Source organism: Citrus sinensis, chromosome 9 (genome assembly GCF_022201045.2).
Source record: "Citrus sinensis cultivar Valencia sweet orange chromosome 9, DVS_A1.0, whole genome shotgun sequence".
NCBI lineage: Eukaryota > Viridiplantae > Streptophyta > Magnoliopsida > Sapindales > Rutaceae > Citrus > Citrus sinensis.
Window position 1 is genome coordinate 33,960,396 of NC_068564.1, and position 18,422 is coordinate 33,978,817.

Genomic DNA, 18,422 nt, shown 5'->3' on the forward strand with positions numbered 1-18,422 from the left:
AATAACACCCTGAATTGGACTATTGAATTCATCAAGAATGGGGGCTCCATTCTCATCAACTTGAATGGAATTTAGGATATCTAATTGTTGTTGTTTAGTGAGAATATGATCCCACCAACCTTTAAGTTGACCAGTAAAACCAGCAACGAGAATTTCTGCTGTGGCTCTATCAGAAGTTCCCGCTTGTGTTTTATAGGCATTAGCTGTCATGGTCATCTGTTGCAACAATCCTAAGATGTTGTACTCAGACATACCATCAATATTCCACTCATAGACAGAAGATGCATTAAATCGCGATTGATTTAAAGCACTCGGTCTATTATCTATAGCTAGATCTGGTGGAGTCTTGACAATAGGTAAGGCTAATTCCCAATGGATTTTGTTGGCTTTAGGAGCAGATGGTTCATCTTTAAATGCTTCTATATCTGAAGAGGCTATAGAAACATTGTCATGTTCTAGTACACCAATCTTGCTAGATTGAGCACTATTTGGGGCTATATGGACCTTAGAAGAAGAAGAAGAAACTTCTAATCTATCTAATTGGTCTCTAATGGCTTTAGCAAAATCCGATTTTGATTCTTGAACTAGCTTTTGGTTAGTTTTCGAAACCTGAAAAGGTTTGAAAATATGTTCCTTAAGCTTTTTGTCAGAATCCGATTTTGTGCTAATAGGAGAAACAGCTATGGTTGTCCTTTGGAATTGGCTTTCTATCCTAGTCAACTGTTTTCCTATTGTATTTAAGTTAGTATTACAGAAATTATTCTGTTGAATAATACTACTTAAATTCGCATCAGAATCATTTGGTTTAGGGATTTTATAAGGTGATGCTCTAATCTCAACAGGAGGTTCACCGTGGTTTATAGCTAAACTCCTAAGAGGTGGATGCTCAGATTCTATGACTCTATTGCTATCAGAAAGATTCCACTCAGGGATTTTCTTCCTGACAGTAATTGGGTTCGATTCTTTAAAAGGATAAGAAATGTTGTTATTCGAAGAATATATCTCAAACCAATCAAAAAACAATATATGAATTTTATGTGAATTTACAAATTCATAATATATCTCTTGAATTTCTTTTCTTTGATTTAGAAAATGTTTAAAAAACCAAATTCTTTTTTCTTTATTATTATCTGAATAAAAATCATTATGGAGGAGAGTTTTATCCAGTTCAAAATCTTTTTCAATAACATTTATCACATTTTCTGTGACAGCAGAAAATGTAGGAGAAGTTGGAGGAGAAGGTTCCTTCTTTTCTTGTCTTTGTTCATGTTGACTGCTAGTGTAGATTGGGTGTGGAACACTAGTGGTATAGTCAACAGAGTGAATAGAGGAACTAGGTATATCCGAAGTGGAAAACCTAGGTTGACTCTTTACAGGTTGGAAAGGGAAATTTATAACAGAAGGTATTTTTAAAAATTTTCTTTCCAATGAAGGAATGCTTGAACATGAATCTTTATCAGAGAATCTGGATGATGTAGATCTCCGAAAGGATAATTTAACTTTACCATCTGAATACTGAGTCACATTTTGCAACTCTGTATTTGGCTCAAGTTGTTTTGGAATTACTGGAGCAGTGGCTCCTTCAAGAATCCATTCGTCTAGAAGATTGACGTCTTTCCATTGGATTGGTTTTAGAATAACAGTGTTGGTTTTAGATAGGTCAGTCTGTAAGAGAAGAGTCTCATCTCTTTTTGACTGGAATTTATGTTGCATGCTAAACGCAGAAATCATGGCTTTGTAAGAAATTTTATAAATCAAGGCTACTAGAATAGATCCCTCAATCATATCATAATTGTGGGTTTTGATTTGTAAAATCATGTTTTTTTAAAATGTTCTTGTCTTTTAAGGAAATCGTTATGTTTGGATAACAATTAAATGAAATGGGTCCTTTACAAAGACTTGATTCTATACTACTTAGTAAAGAATCATCAAAAGAGATGAATCGCTCATCTCTTAGGACAGCAAGTATGGAAGTATTAAGTCCTTCTTTAGTAAGGGGTTTTATGCCGACTTGTATTAAGCCGATGTGAATATAATTAAAATTTTTATCTCTTAATTTCTTTAAAGATTGTTTTGAAAATAAATGAATTGTTTCAAAAGGCTTTGAAAGGGTTATGTCACGTTCTTCAGTTTTTATTACAGAATCATTCTTTAAAAAATCAAGCTTTTTTGTTTTATAAATCATTTCTTTATTAACCTTTGGTAATCTCAATTATCAATTGCTTTATTAAAGTATTTAATTACAAATTCTTCAGAATTCATAACATTCTTTGAATCACTAGTTCTTCCAGAGGAAGAGCTAGAAAATGATGATGCTCTCCAGAGTAGAGAATCCATGGGTTAGGACCTATATCTAAGTTTTAGTCTTGTCGGTATGGCTACAATCCAAGGCTAAGAATTGGTTTTACTGCCCTTCAACCAAATCGGGACTTACGACCAAATACTACCGAGGCACCCAGAGGTAACACTCACCACACAAACAATATTCAACAAAAATATAAGTCTTTAGACACAAAATCTCTATCCTATATTACACTATATATATATATATATATGTATGTATGTATGTATGTATGTACATATGTACGTACGTATGTATGTATGTATGTATGTATGTACATATGTAACCTAACTTTTGGAGAAGCCGTTACAAGCAAAGTCTCGGTCAAAAACTTAATTCATTGAAAAAAAAAAAAAACCTTCTTTCTCGGTCAAAACAATCCGTACTTCAATCCATGTCTCTCAAAAAATTGTATTATATCCTTTAATATGTTTTTTTAGTTTTATTTTTATTTCATTTTATGAGATATCCTTTAATTTGTTAATCGTGCAACAGTCACTCTGTTTGAGATATCAGTTAGGACAATACTCAAACAAATTAAAGTCTTTAACATTAATTAATTAAGCAAATATACTATGTTTTCTCGGCCTTCACTTAGAAAATCCTCAGCTTTGATCCCTCGCATTCTTGCCAATAATAATTGTAATAATAATAATAATAATAATCAGAGGCTGATTATTGCCCGTGCATTATCATCTTCATGGCGAGGGTTTGGATACGGTGATGAAGGTAATGAGACATTTTTAAGAATCGTCTCCTCTAGGACTGGGGTAGTGGTTGCAGTTGCAGCAGCCGGTTCATTAAGCTTGGGATTTGGGTATTGGTTTTCCACTAATTCTAACGTAAATTCCATCTTGTCTTTCGTTGATTCTTCCAAAGACACTTGGGTCGAAGATGAAGATCAGTTTCAACATTCTATTAATCCCGAGAAGAGTCGCAGGTTCCTCTTTGGAGGTAGCTATCTAGTGTAACTGTCAGACATCTTAATTAAATTTGGTGTGTGTGTGTGTGTGTGTGTGTGTAGTTATAAACAACCATGCACTTTAATCAACCCAACATTTTCTTCTTGTGCATAATGTTTGTATTAAGATAGATACGTATGGAGTAAAAATTATTTAGTTTCTGAGCTAAACTGTAATTAGCCATGAAGATCTTGGAAATCAGGTAGGATTAGGAATGAAGAAGTTAAAAAATCAGAATAGAGAAGAGGATGTTGTTAACTATGTGTATATCATTTTGTCCGATACTGCAGATTCATACAGGAGAAGAGTGTTTTTCAATTATGAAAAACGGATAAGGATGCAAAGTCCCCCTGAAAAGGTATGCCTGCAACTTCCATCCATCAGTATATGCTGCAAGGAAACAGGGATTTTTTATCAATTAATTAATGGCTAATTGACGAAAGCAATTCAAGAGAGCTTATTGACATTTGAACTGCCAATGGAGATTGTAATACCGCGAACGTGAATAATCATAAAAATAAGCAATTTGATTCATGTACGTTCAATAAAATATCAACCACATTCATTCTCTTTAGCTCTACTACGGAGTAGCCTCTTCCCATTTGCTTGTTAATTTTGTTAGTAATTGGCCTTTGGTTACATATTTTCTTAATTACTAATTTTTATCATTTTGAAAAATGCAGCATTGTACATATATGATTAGTAGCACCAACTCTCCAATTAAATTGCTAAAAGACATCCACTGAGCTCGGAGATTGATGTATTATATATTCATTACAAGTTACTAATATGAATATGATCTCTTGCTTTGCTTGCTCTTAAGGTTTTCGAGTATTTTGCATCATTTCGAACCCCTGGAGGAGATGTGCTTATGACACCAGCAGACTTGATGCGAGCAATTGTTCCTGTGTTTCCTCCATCTGAATCAACTCGAGTCAGAGAGGGATTCTTAAGAGGCGAACGGGTACCTGGGGAATTACTCTGTGCCCCCTCCAAATTTTTCATGCTTTTTGACACTAACAATGATGGTCTCATATCTTTCCCTGAGTAAGAACCAATACTAAATAATTAATTGTCTCTGTGATTAAGAGCCTAATTTACAACTACAAGCAATTATGAGAATGAGATTGTGATTCTTCTTATACCATTACATACATATATATAAATATATGTTAATTTGTTTTATGTTTCTTAACTAATTTTATGTGCCCATGCCTGCAGATACATATTGTTTGTTACCCTACTCAGCATTCCAGAATCAAGCTTTTCAGTAGCATTTAAAATGTTTGACCTTAACAACAATGGGTGAGTCAGAAATTATGTACATATAGTGTTAAATAAGTTGGTTTGATGGGAATTTGTATTATTAATTGTACGATGCTTCTTTTTATGTCAATCAATTGACAGAGAGATAGACAGGGATGAATTCAAGAAAGTGATGAATTTGATGCGATCCGAAAACAAGCAAGCTGCTCGCCATAGAGATGGACGCAGAGTTGGGTTCAAAGCTCCAGATCAGTCTGTGGAAAATGGGGGCGTTATTGAATACTTCTTTGGCAAAGATGGCCAGACTTGTCTACGACATGAAAGATTTGTCCAATTCCTTAGAGACTTGCATGAAGAAGTATGCATGATAGAGTAGACTTTTCAATTTCAGCTTAAAAAATATGAGTGTGCGTGTGTGTATGGCAATTTTAATTATCTTATAATTTTTGACAGAAAATAGCGCCTATTATCATCATCATCATCATCATATGTTTATGTTCAAACAATTGTTGCAGATTTTACAGTTGGAGTTTGCACATTATGACTGCAAACTACGCGGTACCATATCAGCAAAAGATTTTGCATTATCGTTAGTGGCATCTGCTGACCTTAGCCAAGTAAACAAGTTGCTTGATCGGGTTGATGAAATAGGCAATGAACCAAAACTCAGACCCATTCGGATTACATATAAGGAATTTAAAGATTTTGCTGAACTTCGAAAGCAGTTGCAGTTCTTGTCTCTGGCCATTTTCACTTACGGAAAAGTTAATGGGGTGTTAACAAAAAGGGATTTTCAAAGAGCAGCATCAAAGGTTCAACGTGCATTTAATTTATTTTCTCATCAATTTCCTTACGATTTTTTTTTTTGTGTTCTAAAAAACGAAAATTCAAGTACTGGGCTAGCTAGGCTTATTAATTTTGTAGCTAGGTGTAGCATACGTATATCTCTTGGTGCTGAATATATGAATGATGATGGCATTGCTTAATTGATTAACTCATGAAACTGTAACAGGTGTGTGGCATCTCCATCAGTGATAATGTGGTGGACGTTATATTCCATGTGTTTGATACAAATCGAGATGGAAGTATAAGCCCAGATGAGTTTGTAAGAGTTCTGCAAAGACGAGAAAGGGACACTGCACGGCCTAGAGAACCAGGGTTCAAGGGTTTGATAACCTGCTGGAAGAACTGTGCCACGGCCACCAAGTGCTCTTTTTAGGCCACTTAATCTTGTTTAGTTAATTAATTTATTGAATTAACTTAATTAGCTAGCTAACTATGTGAATGTTATTGTTGTACAGAAGTTGGTCTTTAATTGATTCTCTTTTTTTAGTTTAGTTAATTAAACTAATTCCTTGTATTTTGACTAAATATCTCTAAGTGATCAAGGGTATCACAATCTAAACAAGGATTGCTTTTATAATTAATTAAGCTGTTGTCTCTTAGGCATGAATGCATGCGTACACGTTGATTTTATAAAAGAAAGGCCCCCGAGATTTGGTGTAATACTTAAATGGTGAGTTTCCTTGTATCATTGCTTGCCTCCCGTGCTGTTAATATAAATACATGTTGACTGTTAGTAGAGCAATAAATTGACCAAAATACCCTTTTTGGTTAAGCAAAGTAATAATTCCTTCATTTGGTAATTAATAATAATTCCTCCTCAACGATAGCTTCATTTACTGCATCCATGATGCTCTGCACAACAAGAACAAAATCAACACGAAAATCTCAGTAATTTGGGAAACAATTGTGTTTAAAAAAATAGTGAAATAAAACACAGAAAAAAATAAATTATTAATGCACTTACTGAGAATCTTGAAAAAATAAAATAAATTAATTTTGAAATCATAAAAATTAACGCATGTACAGCTGCTTTCAATACTGGAACCAATACAACAATTAAAGATAATTGGATGATTTCTTCTTGCACTGTAAAATTGAAAAAAAAAAAAAAACCTATCAAAACCATTTTCCTACTAGGCTCAGAAAAGCTATAAAATTTAACCTAAAATTTAAGAATCATTTAAAGAAAAAAAATGTTTTCTTTAGTCCTCCAATGATGTGCGTCGATCCAAAGTCTGATATCTTCACGGTGTTCTTCGGTTTCAGATTGTGTTTGGACGACGTCGGCCTTGTGATGTGAGAAATCGACTGAAACAGCTGCTGCATGATCAGCTTTGACTCTGATTCCGAGAAGATGCCTTCGGTGGTACAGATCCTGCGAGTTGCAAAACTCCAACATAATGTCGAAGTGGAACTGGTTCTCATAAACGGCGAAGATTTGGACAATCTTGTGGTGAGGATTGAGGAGTTGGAGGATTTTAGGCTCCGTTAAGATGCATTGGGAGTCGAGGGAGTCACCGGATATCAAATTCTTATCGATGGATTTGAAGGCAAAAGACTTGCCCCAGATCCATGAGGTGCATCTAAAACCGATGCTGAATCGTCCCCGACCAATCTGTTCACAGACTTGGTAGTCTCTGTCTAGGGCTCCAGTCATGAGAGCTTTTTGGGAAATTTACGAAAATAACCATTACTATTTTATTATTTTCGCAATTAATCCTCTCAACTTTTTTCTATCAACATTAGCCAAACACAAGCCTTTATTCCCAAATTACCCTTCTTTACAGAACAAAACCAACATCGTTTCTCCCATATCGCCAAACCAAAAACAGCTTTTCACTCTTGAATCATCAGCCAACGATGACCGCAAAAGACAACGATAAAAGTGATATCCGATCATAATCTATCCGGATCCAACACAAATCGACATCACTTAGTGGTATGAGTTATTTTCTGAACTTACTGAACTGAATCGGGTGAATCTGAATCCGGCGACAGGCTGCCTGTCGCAGCAAAACTTGGTGCGACAGGCACCCTGTCGCACCAAGATTCGGGCGACAGGTTGCCTGTCGCACCCACCATTAAATACATCATTAAAACTGTATTATTTTAATATGGCTGAAATAAATTTTTTTTTATAATTTCAGGCTTAATGGATTCAATTGTACTTGAATTGTGTTACGATGGTTGGTGGGAGACATTAGAGAATAGCCGTATGGAGTACGTGAATGGTAAAAATCGAGCTTTTTTGGTTGGAAAAAATTATCTGTTTGATCAATTATTGGCAAGAGTATACGAGGTGTTACAAATAAACCCTAATGACTATAGTATCACCATGAAGACAACTTTGAGGTCTAATAACACATTATATCGTATATGTGCAATGCCCATGGATATATGCGATGATGAAATGGTGAGGGTTGTGTTGCATATGGCATCTGACGTAGCTAATTTTGGATGCATTCCTATATTGGTGACCGCATCACCTCGAGTTCCGAGCGAAGGTATTGAGCCACATGTCGATACAGAAACTTCGTTTAGAGCAAATATGTCTGGCCCCGTTAATGATGAAGAGATGTTGCCAAGGACAATATCGTTGCAGCAATATTACTCTCTAATCCACGACAATTATGACAACATTGATGATAATGGCGTTACGTTACAGGATGTTGGAGCAACGGTATTTCCAATAACAACGTCGTTGGAGCAACGATATTCTCCGTATCACAACAATGATTTTCGGGACAATGATGATTTTCATAATGAGACAGAGGGGGATAATGTTTGTGCAGAACCTTCTAATAATACGAGGGGGGGCACTCGTTTCAATAATGATGGTAATGATGGAGGAGCCGGTCCTTCGAATGTTCCAACATGAGGATGAGTGTGAAGACAATACTCCTGTGAATAACAGAGGCAATAGACCTATTCCTTCTATGGTTCGATCGAGAAGGCGAATTGACCCCCTTACAAGTGTTGCTCCAACTTTGCCTTCGAACATGGTTGCTCCAAGCTTTGTTAGCAGTTGTGATTCAGATGATATCAGTGTGGGTAAGCTATTTGCTGAGAAAAATGAGTTTATATTACAACTACGCAAGGTTGCCTTTAGAGATAAGTTTGATTTCAAGATTGCACGGTCTACTACGACACGTTTCGAGGCTCACTGTTGTTCAGAATCATGTAAATGGCGTATTCGAGCAACTAGATGTTCGAACGAGCAAAATGTTCCTTGGGTGGTGAAGAGAATTGACAATGTACACACTTGTCATAATGAGGTATTGGTTGATGGACGTCATCAAGTAAGGAGCCGGGTTGTCGGTCATATTATCGCAGAAAAATATATTCAAGACAAGAGGATTTATACTCCGAATGACATAAGAGCAGATATGCAACAGGAATACGGTGTTCAGTTAATATACCAACAGGCATATCGGGCGAGAGAAGTTGGTCTTGAAATAGTTCGAGGCAACCCTGCAGAGTCATACAACTTGCTCCATAAATACTCTCACGTACTAACTACAGCGAATGAGGGTACAGTCACTCACCTCGAGCAGGATGGAGATGGTAATTTCTTGTACTATTTTGTAGCACTCGGATCTTCCATCAAGGGTTTTATGCAGTACATTCGGCATGTCATTGCTGTAGATGGTACTCATCTGAAGGAACTATATCGTGGAAGCATGTTCGTGGCAACATGTCTTGATGGTAACAATCAATTGTATCTGTTAGCCATTGGGATCATGGATTTAGAAAACAACGATGCTTGGGAATGGTTTATGATGAAGTTACACGGAGTGATTGGCGATAGACCTGAGTTGGTAATTATCTCTGATCGATGCACTGCCATAAGGAGAGACGTTCTTAAAGTATTTCACAATGCAACTCATGGCGTTTGTTTTTACCACGTCAAAGGTAACATTAAGTCTCAGTTTAGAATGTCCAAAGCTCTTTGGGATCAATTTGAGCATGCCTTTACTAATACAGCAAAAGCATATGGCCACGAGGAATTTAAGAGACAACTTGAAGGGTTGTGGATGATCCACCCGGGTGCGGCTGATTACCTAGAAAATAATGTCGGTACGTGTAATTGGGCAAGGTCGCAGTTTGAAGGTAGGAGGTACAGCATTCTTACCACGAACATCGCGGAGAGTGTTAATGCTTTCATGAGGGAACCTCGAAAATTTCCTGTGACTCATCTTGTTGATCACTTTAGGAAAACATTGCAGCAATGGTTTTATGATAGGAAAATTATAGCTGAATCAATGACTACTCGGCTAACAACATGGGCGGAATACGTATTTTGCACACCACCAAAATACGTATTCCGTAGCCTCTGCTCCATTTCATCATTTTTTTGATTGGTATCAACACCAAATGAAAGTCCAGTAACCAAGCACCATTCGACAATTGACAAGCGAATCAAATGCTTACCAATTTGAAACCATAACTGATCCTCACGGCTATCTTCTTCATGGGCCACTTGCCGCGGTAAAAAATTGTGCAAAATTACCCCACTAAATGGAAAACTTCGACATTCCAAGAAATGCCCAAATATATCATTTTTGAACATACGCAACTGCCGGTTTGTTAATTTTTCCTCGATGGCTTTTACGACCGAAGATAACATACACATGCTCGAAATTTGACCAGGAAAGTGATCAGCATAACGAAAATACATCTTGCCTACTTCAATATCCGGTGATTCTGATTTCGCCATGTATCTGTAATATTTATAAAATTATTACATTACATTTACAGAAAAAAAAATTAACTCGTTACAAAAAAAAAATCTAATTTTTGGTGCGACGGGCAAGCCTGTCGCACCAAAACTGGTGCGACAGGCACGCCCGTCGCACCAAAGCTTGTGCGACGGGCGCGCGCCTGTCGCGCAAGCTTTGGTGCGACAGCGCCTGCTGTCGTACCAAATCTGGTGCGACAGCGTGCCGCGCATGCGCGCGCACGCGCCCTGCCCCCCTCCCTCCCCACCCCCAAAATTAAGCGCAATCACTCCAAAATCGAAAACAATACTCCCAAACACCACCAACCACCACAAACATCATCACCACCACTATTAATCTCAAGCTATAACTATTATTATTCTAAGATCTCATTTTAAATTAATGAAAATAAGAAAAATGACTAACCTAGGTTTTGTTGAAGGTTATAGATCGTAGATCGGATGCCGGTGAGAGATGGAGCCGCCGCCGACGAGGTTTGATGTCGCCGCCGATGATGGGAGTTGGATCGGTTTGGGAGAGATGAGTGAAAGGGAGTGTTGGGGGAGAGATGAGGGAGGGGTATTTTGGTCTCAAATGTTGTTTTATGGCTAATGTTGATAGAAATATTTTTGGGGGGTGAAAATGAAAAAAAGGGAAATTTTTTTGGTTATTACTGTAAATTTCCCGAGCTTTTTTGGGATTTTTTTTTAATGTTCATTTTGTTTCATTTCGTTTTGTTTCTTTTGTTTGATTTTTTTTGTGAATTTCAACAATTCTTTTACAATTTTACAATTTTACAATTTTACAATTTCAACAATTCTTTTACAATTTACAATTTTGTTTCATTTCAGTAGGCCTTGTGACAAATTGCTGAGATACTTGGATGATAAATAAAATCCTGATGGATTAAAATCAGCCAAAAATCAAAACATTACCTCAAGTGCAAAAGTATCACGTTGGTGTGCCCGTCGCGTAATGGCTGTCATTGGTGTTAGTGGCGTTGGCTGATTTGCAGGCGGATTGTGGATTCTAAATGGCTATGAATTGTGCATAATTTCACGCGTGACGGCTATGAGCAAGGAAAGGGGAAATAACTTGGCAAAACGGCGCCTTTTTTTTACTTTAAGTAAAACGACGTGTTTTAAATTCGGGGTTTGACTTAGGGTTTGACCAAATGCAAATATCATTTTCTTTTTTAAAAAGAAACAAGAACAATAGAATAACACAATTAACTAAGCAGATAATAGAAAGATAAAATTTAAAAATTTCAATTTAATCTAACTTCAAACATTGATCAACAAGTTATGATATTTATTGAAAGGGAAATTCATCCCCTTTGATGAATTTTGGAGTAAATTTTGAAGACATTTGAACTTTAAGTCATGTACATCCCTTCCACAAGTTAATTGATTAAATTGAAGGGAATGGCATGATATATAATTATTTTCGTAGAGTTCTATGAATTAATCCCCAAAAGTTAATTGATTAAACAGTTTAATGAGGTTAATGGACTTAGAGCGAAAGTTTCAAAAACTTAAGGGCTTTAGTTGATAAATTAAAAATGATTGTAGGTGGCTTTTCAAGTCCACCGTCAAATCCTAGGGCTCAACCCTGGATAGACGGTGGAAGCTCCTACCCTAGGAAATCTTTAACTATTTTTAGCATGATATCGTGGATGCTTATTTTTATTATTCAAACAAGCACGAAAGTTATACTTGTATATTTGTGTATAAGACTTTATTTAGTATAACTTTTTAAATAAAACTTATTAAAGTAACGATTTTGTTAGTAGAGGTTTTTCAAGTATAGCTTTCATAAATAAATTTTAGTTGTTTGATTGTTAATGAGAGCTTTCATTAATAATTGTAAAATTACTTTAATTGGTAAGTTATGTAATGAAAGGAATGACATAAAATTATAAAATAAGTAAATGATATTTTGGATATTTTAATATTTTAAAACAACTTTCTAACCTCTATTTCTAAAAGTCTAAAATTTGAGGTTTTATTAGTAGAGATAAAATAACTTATTTAATCTTCAAAATCTCTATTAAAAAATTAATCAAACAACAAGAAACATTTTGAAAAGAGCATATGGGATTAAATATACATTTATGTCTATTAAATAACCTATACAAAATAGATACTAAGTTTCTGTTTGGTATAATTTTTCAAGTATATCTTATTTAATTAGAGTTTTTATTAATACAACTTTTACCTAAAAATTTTTAGTCGTTTGGTTATCAAGGAAAGCTTTTATTAAAAATTATAAAATTATTTTAATAGGCATGTTTTAAAATTATGTTATGAAGAGAATAAAATAAAATAATTAAATAAGTAGATGATATTTTAGATATTTTAATATTTAAAAAATAATTTTTAACATCTACGTTTAAAAATTCAAAATTTAAACTTTTGTTAATAAAGATAAAATAACTTATTTAATCTTCAAAGCCTCTACTAAAAAAATTAAATAACAATAAAAATTTTAATAAGAACTTATAAAATTTAATAAGTATTTATAATCATTAGACAATCATATTAAATAGGAACTAAATTTAATCGGATATATAATTATCCGAGTAATTGTTAAGACTAAAATGGTGAAAAAGAGGTTCGTGTAAAATTGCCTTTAAAAGTGGGTTTGACGCTTTTACGCCCATAAATAAAGCCCTTGCATTGACAATTATAAGACAAAGTTTTGCAAATAAAAAGCGGAAGAGCAGCGTTACCGCCGATGAAAGCGAAAGTTTTTAGCACAAGATACACTTCAGTTTCCAAAATCAGAACTCAAGAAGATGATGCCATACAAGAAGAAAGATCTCTGCAGAAACTTTCAACGTGGCAGGTTATTTCATCAGTTTTGTTTTAAATAAATAAAAAAATTTAATTTATCTTTCGACAACTAAAAATCAATCATGACCACTATAACAACTTGCTTTCGCAGGGATAATATATAATTTTGCTTCTCCTCTTGCAGTTGTCAGTATGGTGAGAGATGTAAATTTCTTCACGTTACTCAGCAGCAGCCCAATCCTTTCGGATTTGGTGTTCAGAACAACCCTCAGTCTAAAGGGACCAATAACTATAATTTTGGTAATAAACAGAACCAATCTAAGGTTTGTTCTTCTCCTAAACATGTTGCTAGTAGTTGCTAGAAAGCTGTCTATCGTTCTTCTTTTATATATGATCATTGTCATTGACATTGCTGCTAGAATTACAATTTTTTATTATTTATTTGTTGAGTTCAAGTTTTGAACACTTTAGTTCATCTCTGTTTAGTTTGTAGTGACATTATATTTATCTGTTGATCAGCCTTTTGAAAACAAATGGACCCGGTTCTCACCCATTACTGGAGGTGGGGTTCCAGCATCTCGGCAACCTGACAATCAACCCCAGTCAGCAAATCATAAGTGAGTACTTGTTGCAGCTTCAGCGGTTATGCTTTTCTTTCTTTGCATCTTTGCACTTAAATTGTCCAGTCTTCTCTAACTGGAGTCGTATGCCTGACTGAATGTAAATTGTGTTTTGTCAAAGGTGCTCTGATCCTGACTCTTGCAAACGCATAATTGCAGAAGATTTTGAGCTCGAGAGGCCACTTTGGAAGCTTACGTGCTACGGCCATTGGAAAAAGTATTCTTATCTCATTGTGTCATTCACAGTCATTTGAAATTCAAAGTTTCAGGACTTTGGTCCTATTTGCTGCTGTGAATCTTTTGGCTTTGAATTTTATGCGTTTATAAATGTGTTGCTGAGAAATAAAGTTATTAGTAAATTGTTCTTGCAAGTCTCTGATATTTAAAAGTTCAGAATATCGGTTGTCCTGGTGAATTTGTTATTTTTCAAAACAATAGCTTTAAACTTGCAGGAGGAATATAGAGATGGTCAGTGAACATGCTTATTAGTAAAATGTGTGTCCTATGAGGTGAAGTAGTTGTCTGAGGAAGATTGCAATTAAAGGCATTGTACATTAATTCGATAGTTTGTTTAGTTTTCTTTCTTTTCCCTCATCTAATGATTGCAAATCTGTAGTGTACACATTGTAAATGTGGTTATGTAAGGGTTCAAACGTTGACAGTTTATATGATCACTGTTGTAACTTGGTGAAACAAAGATTGTTCTTATTCCTTAAAGTATTTTTTCATATAAACATGTGACAAACGAGTATGAAGTGGCAACTTGGAAATTGCAGTGCATGATACAGTGAGAATAAACTGAGACGACTGCATATGATCTAAATTTAAAGTTACTTGTTTGCAGTGCTCCATGTGATATTGTTGGCGACATCAGCTATGAAGAGTTGCGAGCTGCAGCATATGATGATGCTAAGTGTGGGTCAAGCCTGCATTCTATCGTAAGGAAATTTGGCATATTATTTTCTTGTCTGCTATTTCATGTTCAAAAATGTTTATGACATATTTTAACATCACAATTCTGCAATATAATACGTTAGAAATAAAATAAGCAGCCGGTATGAGTATTTAAGACAAATGCATTGCTGCCCATAATCATGAAGCACGCTGTAGCTTGTGTGTTACTTTTTTCATACAAAGCCAATGAAGGGAATTTGTTTTAAATGGCAAAGTAATAATTGTCACATTCTGTGCTGTTGATTTATTTAGCATTGAAGCCAAAGAAGCCGAGTGGGATTTCCCCAGAAAGGTAAAAAAATGAAAAAGGAATCTACATTTGGTGGGAATGATTTGTTAAATAGTATTACATGGAAGTATGCTTCTTTTCGGTCTATTTTATATGAGAGATGTTCATAACTCTGTCTGAACACATATTGCTACAGGTTGAGAGAGAGAGGAATTTACTGAATTCCAATTTAATGAAGTTTGACAACCTACTTCGGAATCCCTATACAGGGCCCTGCAACTCTGCTCTTTCCGGCCAAAGTCCATTTGCTGCAGCCTCTCCTAATGCATTCTCTCCTACTCCTCAAGATAGTACTGCTCCTTCGCTCTCCAGTTTTAATCAAGTGGGATCATTGGTTAATATGGGCTTTGGAACGAGGCAAGAATTACTCCTACCATTTGAATTTTTGCTCTCATGTTTATGTAAATCTATCTGTTTCTTGTTACACATTGTTGAAGTTTCATATTTTGATACTCTGTTTCCAGCCTAGCCTTGAGGCCTTAACTAAATTTGTTGATCAATTATTCTCAGGCCCTCTACACCATCAAATAATGCCTTTGGCCAACCAAGTTCCTTTCCAAATTCCAGCCAGACTTCAAGTGCTTTCGGAACAAACAATTTTCCATCGGCAAGTGGTGGTACAATCATGAAGATTTAATTATATATATTGTTCAATTATGCGTCTGTATATGGCTTCTGACTATTAGTCATTTGGTAGGTCTCTTTGATAACCAATTTCCTCCAGCCCAGGCAATTAGAAGTCCCTTTACCTCCGGCATGACAAGCTTGAGCAACAATGGTGTAGTTGGTTTTGGAAGCAACAAAATTTCTACTCCAATATTTGCTACACATAATCCTTTATTTGGTAACCAGTCCTCAATCCCCTCTGGCGGGCCTGTTTCAACTTCAACTGCAGCTGAGCAAGCAACTACAAACATTCAGATGGTGTAAGTTGAGAGTTTTGATAATTTAGAAATTTTTTTTAGTTCCAGAATGTGAGAAACTATCATGGTTTAAGTTTCTCTTGTTCAAATTTTGACCTAAAACTTATGGAATACTTCTTTCTAAATTTTTTATGAGTAGAAATTTCAACACCTTTGAATGACTCCATACTAATCTACTGGTTTCAGCTTAAAACTTCAATTGTTACATTAATTTACTTCTGGCACTGGACATAAAGATAGTGGAGATCACATCTTTCTTACTGGCCTGCCCTTGTTTATATTTATCTGTTATCTTGTTTTGATAGAATATTAAGAAATGAATTACTGCTGGTTTGTACATCGCGTATGCTTGTATATAGTGTTATTGTTGGAGTTGATAAAGCCATCCTTATGTTAATTTCAAATTTCCTTCATGTGCTAATAATTAATTTTGCTTGCCTTATTGATTTTACAGGAAGAACTTGCAAAATGGAGCTGTTTTGGGGGATACAAGTGTTTGGTTAAAAGTGAAATGGATTCCTGGAGAGGTACGGGACATTATTTAGACATTTCCTTAAAGTAGGATTTACAAGGAGATTCTTACTTTTAAGAGTATCTAAGATATACTATTTTTCTTTTATTTTTGCAATAATCTGTGTTGTGATTTTAATTTTGCTCACAGCTCAGCTCCCTTCCAGCTCCCTTGTAAAATTTTGTGTTCATTTCATTTCTCTATTTAAAGCAGATGAACTGGGAAAGTAAATTATATATAGTAGCCCAATAAGTGTAATTGCTGCTGCATCTGAATTACTACTGGACTTCAACTTTATTGAAGTTGGTTTTAGCATCTTAGTGCTTCTTGTGGTTTAGTACTGTTAATAGTTTGAGTAGCTATCTGACAAATATTTCTGTTTTTTTAACAGATTCCAGAAGAAGCACCTCCTGATGCATTTGTATGATACATTATGTAAAAAGTGAGCGTATAGGCACACTGCTTATTGGTGTCACTTTTCGCAAGATAAGCAATGGTGTATTAACAAAGTTGAACAAGTTAGTCATCGACATATCCAGAAAGAGAGTTCCTAGTGGCATACTTAGCAATTAACATGGCGCTGGAATTCAGAGTTGGGGAGTTTTGTTTTCTTTTAACAAACTTTGGCGACTGTTTATGAGCTTATATGGTGGCGTCTAACAGAATGACATATGATTTATATCTTTGTACATGTATAGTTTATTAGAGAGGTTGATTGCTTCTTCTTCCCTGTTAATTTATGTACAAATGCCCATAGAAATCATCAAATGTTTGATTCGACCACTTTAGATTTCTCAAATTGGTTTTCTTGTTTCAATAATACTGTTAAACTTGGTATCTGTTTAGTGTTTATACGAGTTGATCTCTTCAGTAGTCCGGACCGCTGTGGTAGTTGCCAGATGTACCGATAGCTCAAATTTTATAAGCTTGTAGCTGAGTTGAATGAACTAAAAGAACCCATACGAAATGTCAGATTTGTGAATTGTGAGTATCCACAATCCAGGGAACAAGAAGAATAGTTGGACCAAATGTAGAAACCGATTATTGATTGTTTAATCTGATGGCTTGACTTGATAAGCTGCCATGTAATCCAATCCGAACTATTGCTGGATTATGAGATCGGTGGATCCTTCTTTATAGAGTGATGTCTTTGATTTGTTTTGCGCTCATCGACATGTTAGTTTATGTTGACATGTCTTTTAGGAGTTGAAGTAGACAGTACAAGCTTCATTATTCTGTGCATATAATAAAAACAAGACCATGTTTCATGCAGCCACGTTCAGTTGAACATTGGGGAAAGGAAAGCTTTGAGTTTATGTGCTGCAATCAAAACGTCCAAAACTTCTTCAAACTTCAAAGGGCGAACGCGTTTTCATTTTGAAAATGATATCGCAATTAAAAGGTCTTAAAAGATCGTGCAGACAGTGTATTTATGGGACCCGGGTCCTCTCTGGCAAACTTGAATTAAAATAACTTTGAAATCAAATAGGTGTTTACTTACTACATGTACATGAGATCCTCCCTCCACTGTAATAGTAAAATTCATGTGGTTTTGTTGTTCAAAGCTTCAGGATCTTTTATCGTACACTAATCAAAATTGAGACATTTTTTTTAAAGCAAATTTAGAAAGAAGTTATAGATTCAATAACTTGGGGCTTTATTGGTGGTCTATTTAACATTAGTAGGAGAGAAATAATTAAATTAATAAACAAATAAAGCTGATAAGAAGCAAGCAGCACAGTCTTGTATCAAATGATAATAAGCATTGGTCTTTATCTGCTGTAGTCTCAAATCATGTACATTTTATATGGAGCAATACAAACTGTCAGGCACAACACAATTATATCATAAGCCGGGATTAGTTGATGCTAACGAGCATGATAGCCTTGCCTTTGAGACCTGAAGGCTGAATCTGAAGCATCAGGCATGTATGCCCTTTTTCCTATGTACAAATAATTAAATAAATAATAACCTGCCATGCCGCTTTGATTACAGTTGCCTGCGGATCTGCTTCGTTTTAGCATTGTAAATAGCATATATAATCAGAAAATGTATAATAGTATGCGGTGATTTTCAAGTGACAAAATACACTTTCAACTTTTTTAACTTGTATGAATCAGAGGATCCAACTTAGGTCAATTAACTGGGTTAACAGATCAAGGCGGTGGCTGACACGTTCTCAAATTCAAATTGATGA

General features: G+C 35.3%; 4 protein-coding genes across 5 annotated transcripts; 3 read left to right on the forward strand and 1 right to left on the reverse strand.

Moving 5' to 3' along the window:
* The first annotated feature begins 2,670 nt into the window (after positions 1-2,670).
* On the forward strand, positions 2,671-5,996 carry LOC102622052 (calcium uptake protein, mitochondrial-like). The gene is made up of 7 exons (XM_025097873.2): positions 2,671-3,295; positions 3,594-3,661; positions 4,127-4,350; positions 4,525-4,608; positions 4,711-4,927; positions 5,085-5,381; positions 5,582-5,996. The coding sequence occupies exons 1-7, from the start codon at positions 2,917-2,919 to the stop codon at positions 5,786-5,788; spliced, it is 1,476 nt and encodes a 491-aa protein (XP_024953641.2). The 5' UTR covers positions 2,671-2,916; the 3' UTR covers positions 5,789-5,996.
* Positions 5,997-6,595: 599 nt separating this feature from the next.
* Positions 6,596-7,072, reverse strand: LOC127899972 (phosphoenolpyruvate carboxylase kinase 2-like). The gene has a single exon (XM_052434158.1). The coding sequence runs from the start codon at positions 7,070-7,072 to the stop codon at positions 6,596-6,598; it is 477 nt and encodes a 158-aa protein (XP_052290118.1).
* A 1,342-nt stretch (positions 7,073-8,414) lies between these two features.
* On the forward strand, positions 8,415-9,773 carry LOC127899973 (uncharacterized). The gene has a single exon (XM_052434159.1). It carries the CDS (start codon positions 8,415-8,417, stop codon positions 9,771-9,773), a length of 1,359 nt encoding a protein of 452 aa, XP_052290119.1.
* Positions 9,774-12,802: 3,029 nt separating this feature from the next.
* LOC102612259 (zinc finger CCCH domain-containing protein 16) lies at positions 12,803-17,064 on the forward strand. Of its 2 annotated transcripts, none has more exons than XM_052434435.1 (10): positions 12,803-12,980; positions 13,113-13,251; positions 13,448-13,545; positions 13,670-13,765; positions 14,393-14,486; positions 14,928-15,148; positions 15,302-15,405; positions 15,489-15,717; positions 16,169-16,241; positions 16,617-17,064. In XM_052434435.1, exons 1-10 carry the CDS (start codon positions 12,931-12,933, stop codon positions 16,650-16,652), a joined length of 1,140 nt encoding a protein of 379 aa, XP_052290395.1. In that variant the 5' UTR covers positions 12,803-12,930; the 3' UTR covers positions 16,653-17,064. The 2 variants fall into 2 exon arrangements, with proteins under 2 accessions (XP_052290395.1, XP_006473927.2); XM_006473864.3 differs by having other exon boundaries at positions 12,805-12,980; positions 15,302-15,408.
* The last annotated feature ends 1,358 nt before the right edge of the window (positions 17,065-18,422 follow it).

Coding starts and splice junctions, on each gene's coding strand:
- LOC102612259 (XM_006473864.3), top strand. CDS start 12,931: ATGATGCCATACAAGAAGAAAGATCTCTGCAGAAACTTTCAACGTGGC. Junction 13,766..14,392: donor TGCTACGGCCATTGGAAAAA/GTATTCTTATCT, acceptor ACTTGTTTGCAG/TGCTCCATGTGATATTGTTG. Junction 16,242..16,616: donor TGAAATGGATTCCTGGAGAG/GTACGGGACATT, acceptor TTTTTTTAACAG/ATTCCAGAAGAAGCACCTCC.
- LOC102622052 (XM_025097873.2), top strand. CDS start 2,917: ATGTTTTCTCGGCCTTCACTTAGAAAATCCTCAGCTTTGATCCCTCGC. Junction 3,662..4,126: donor TGCAAAGTCCCCCTGAAAAG/GTATGCCTGCAA, acceptor CTTGCTCTTAAG/GTTTTCGAGTATTTTGCATC. Junction 5,382..5,581: donor TTCAAAGAGCAGCATCAAAG/GTTCAACGTGCA, acceptor AAACTGTAACAG/GTGTGTGGCATCTCCATCAG.
- LOC127899972 (XM_052434158.1), bottom strand. CDS start 7,072: ATGACTGGAGCCCTAGACAGAGACTACCAAGTCTGTGAACAGATTGGT.
- LOC127899973 (XM_052434159.1), top strand. CDS start 8,415: ATGGTTGCTCCAAGCTTTGTTAGCAGTTGTGATTCAGATGATATCAGT.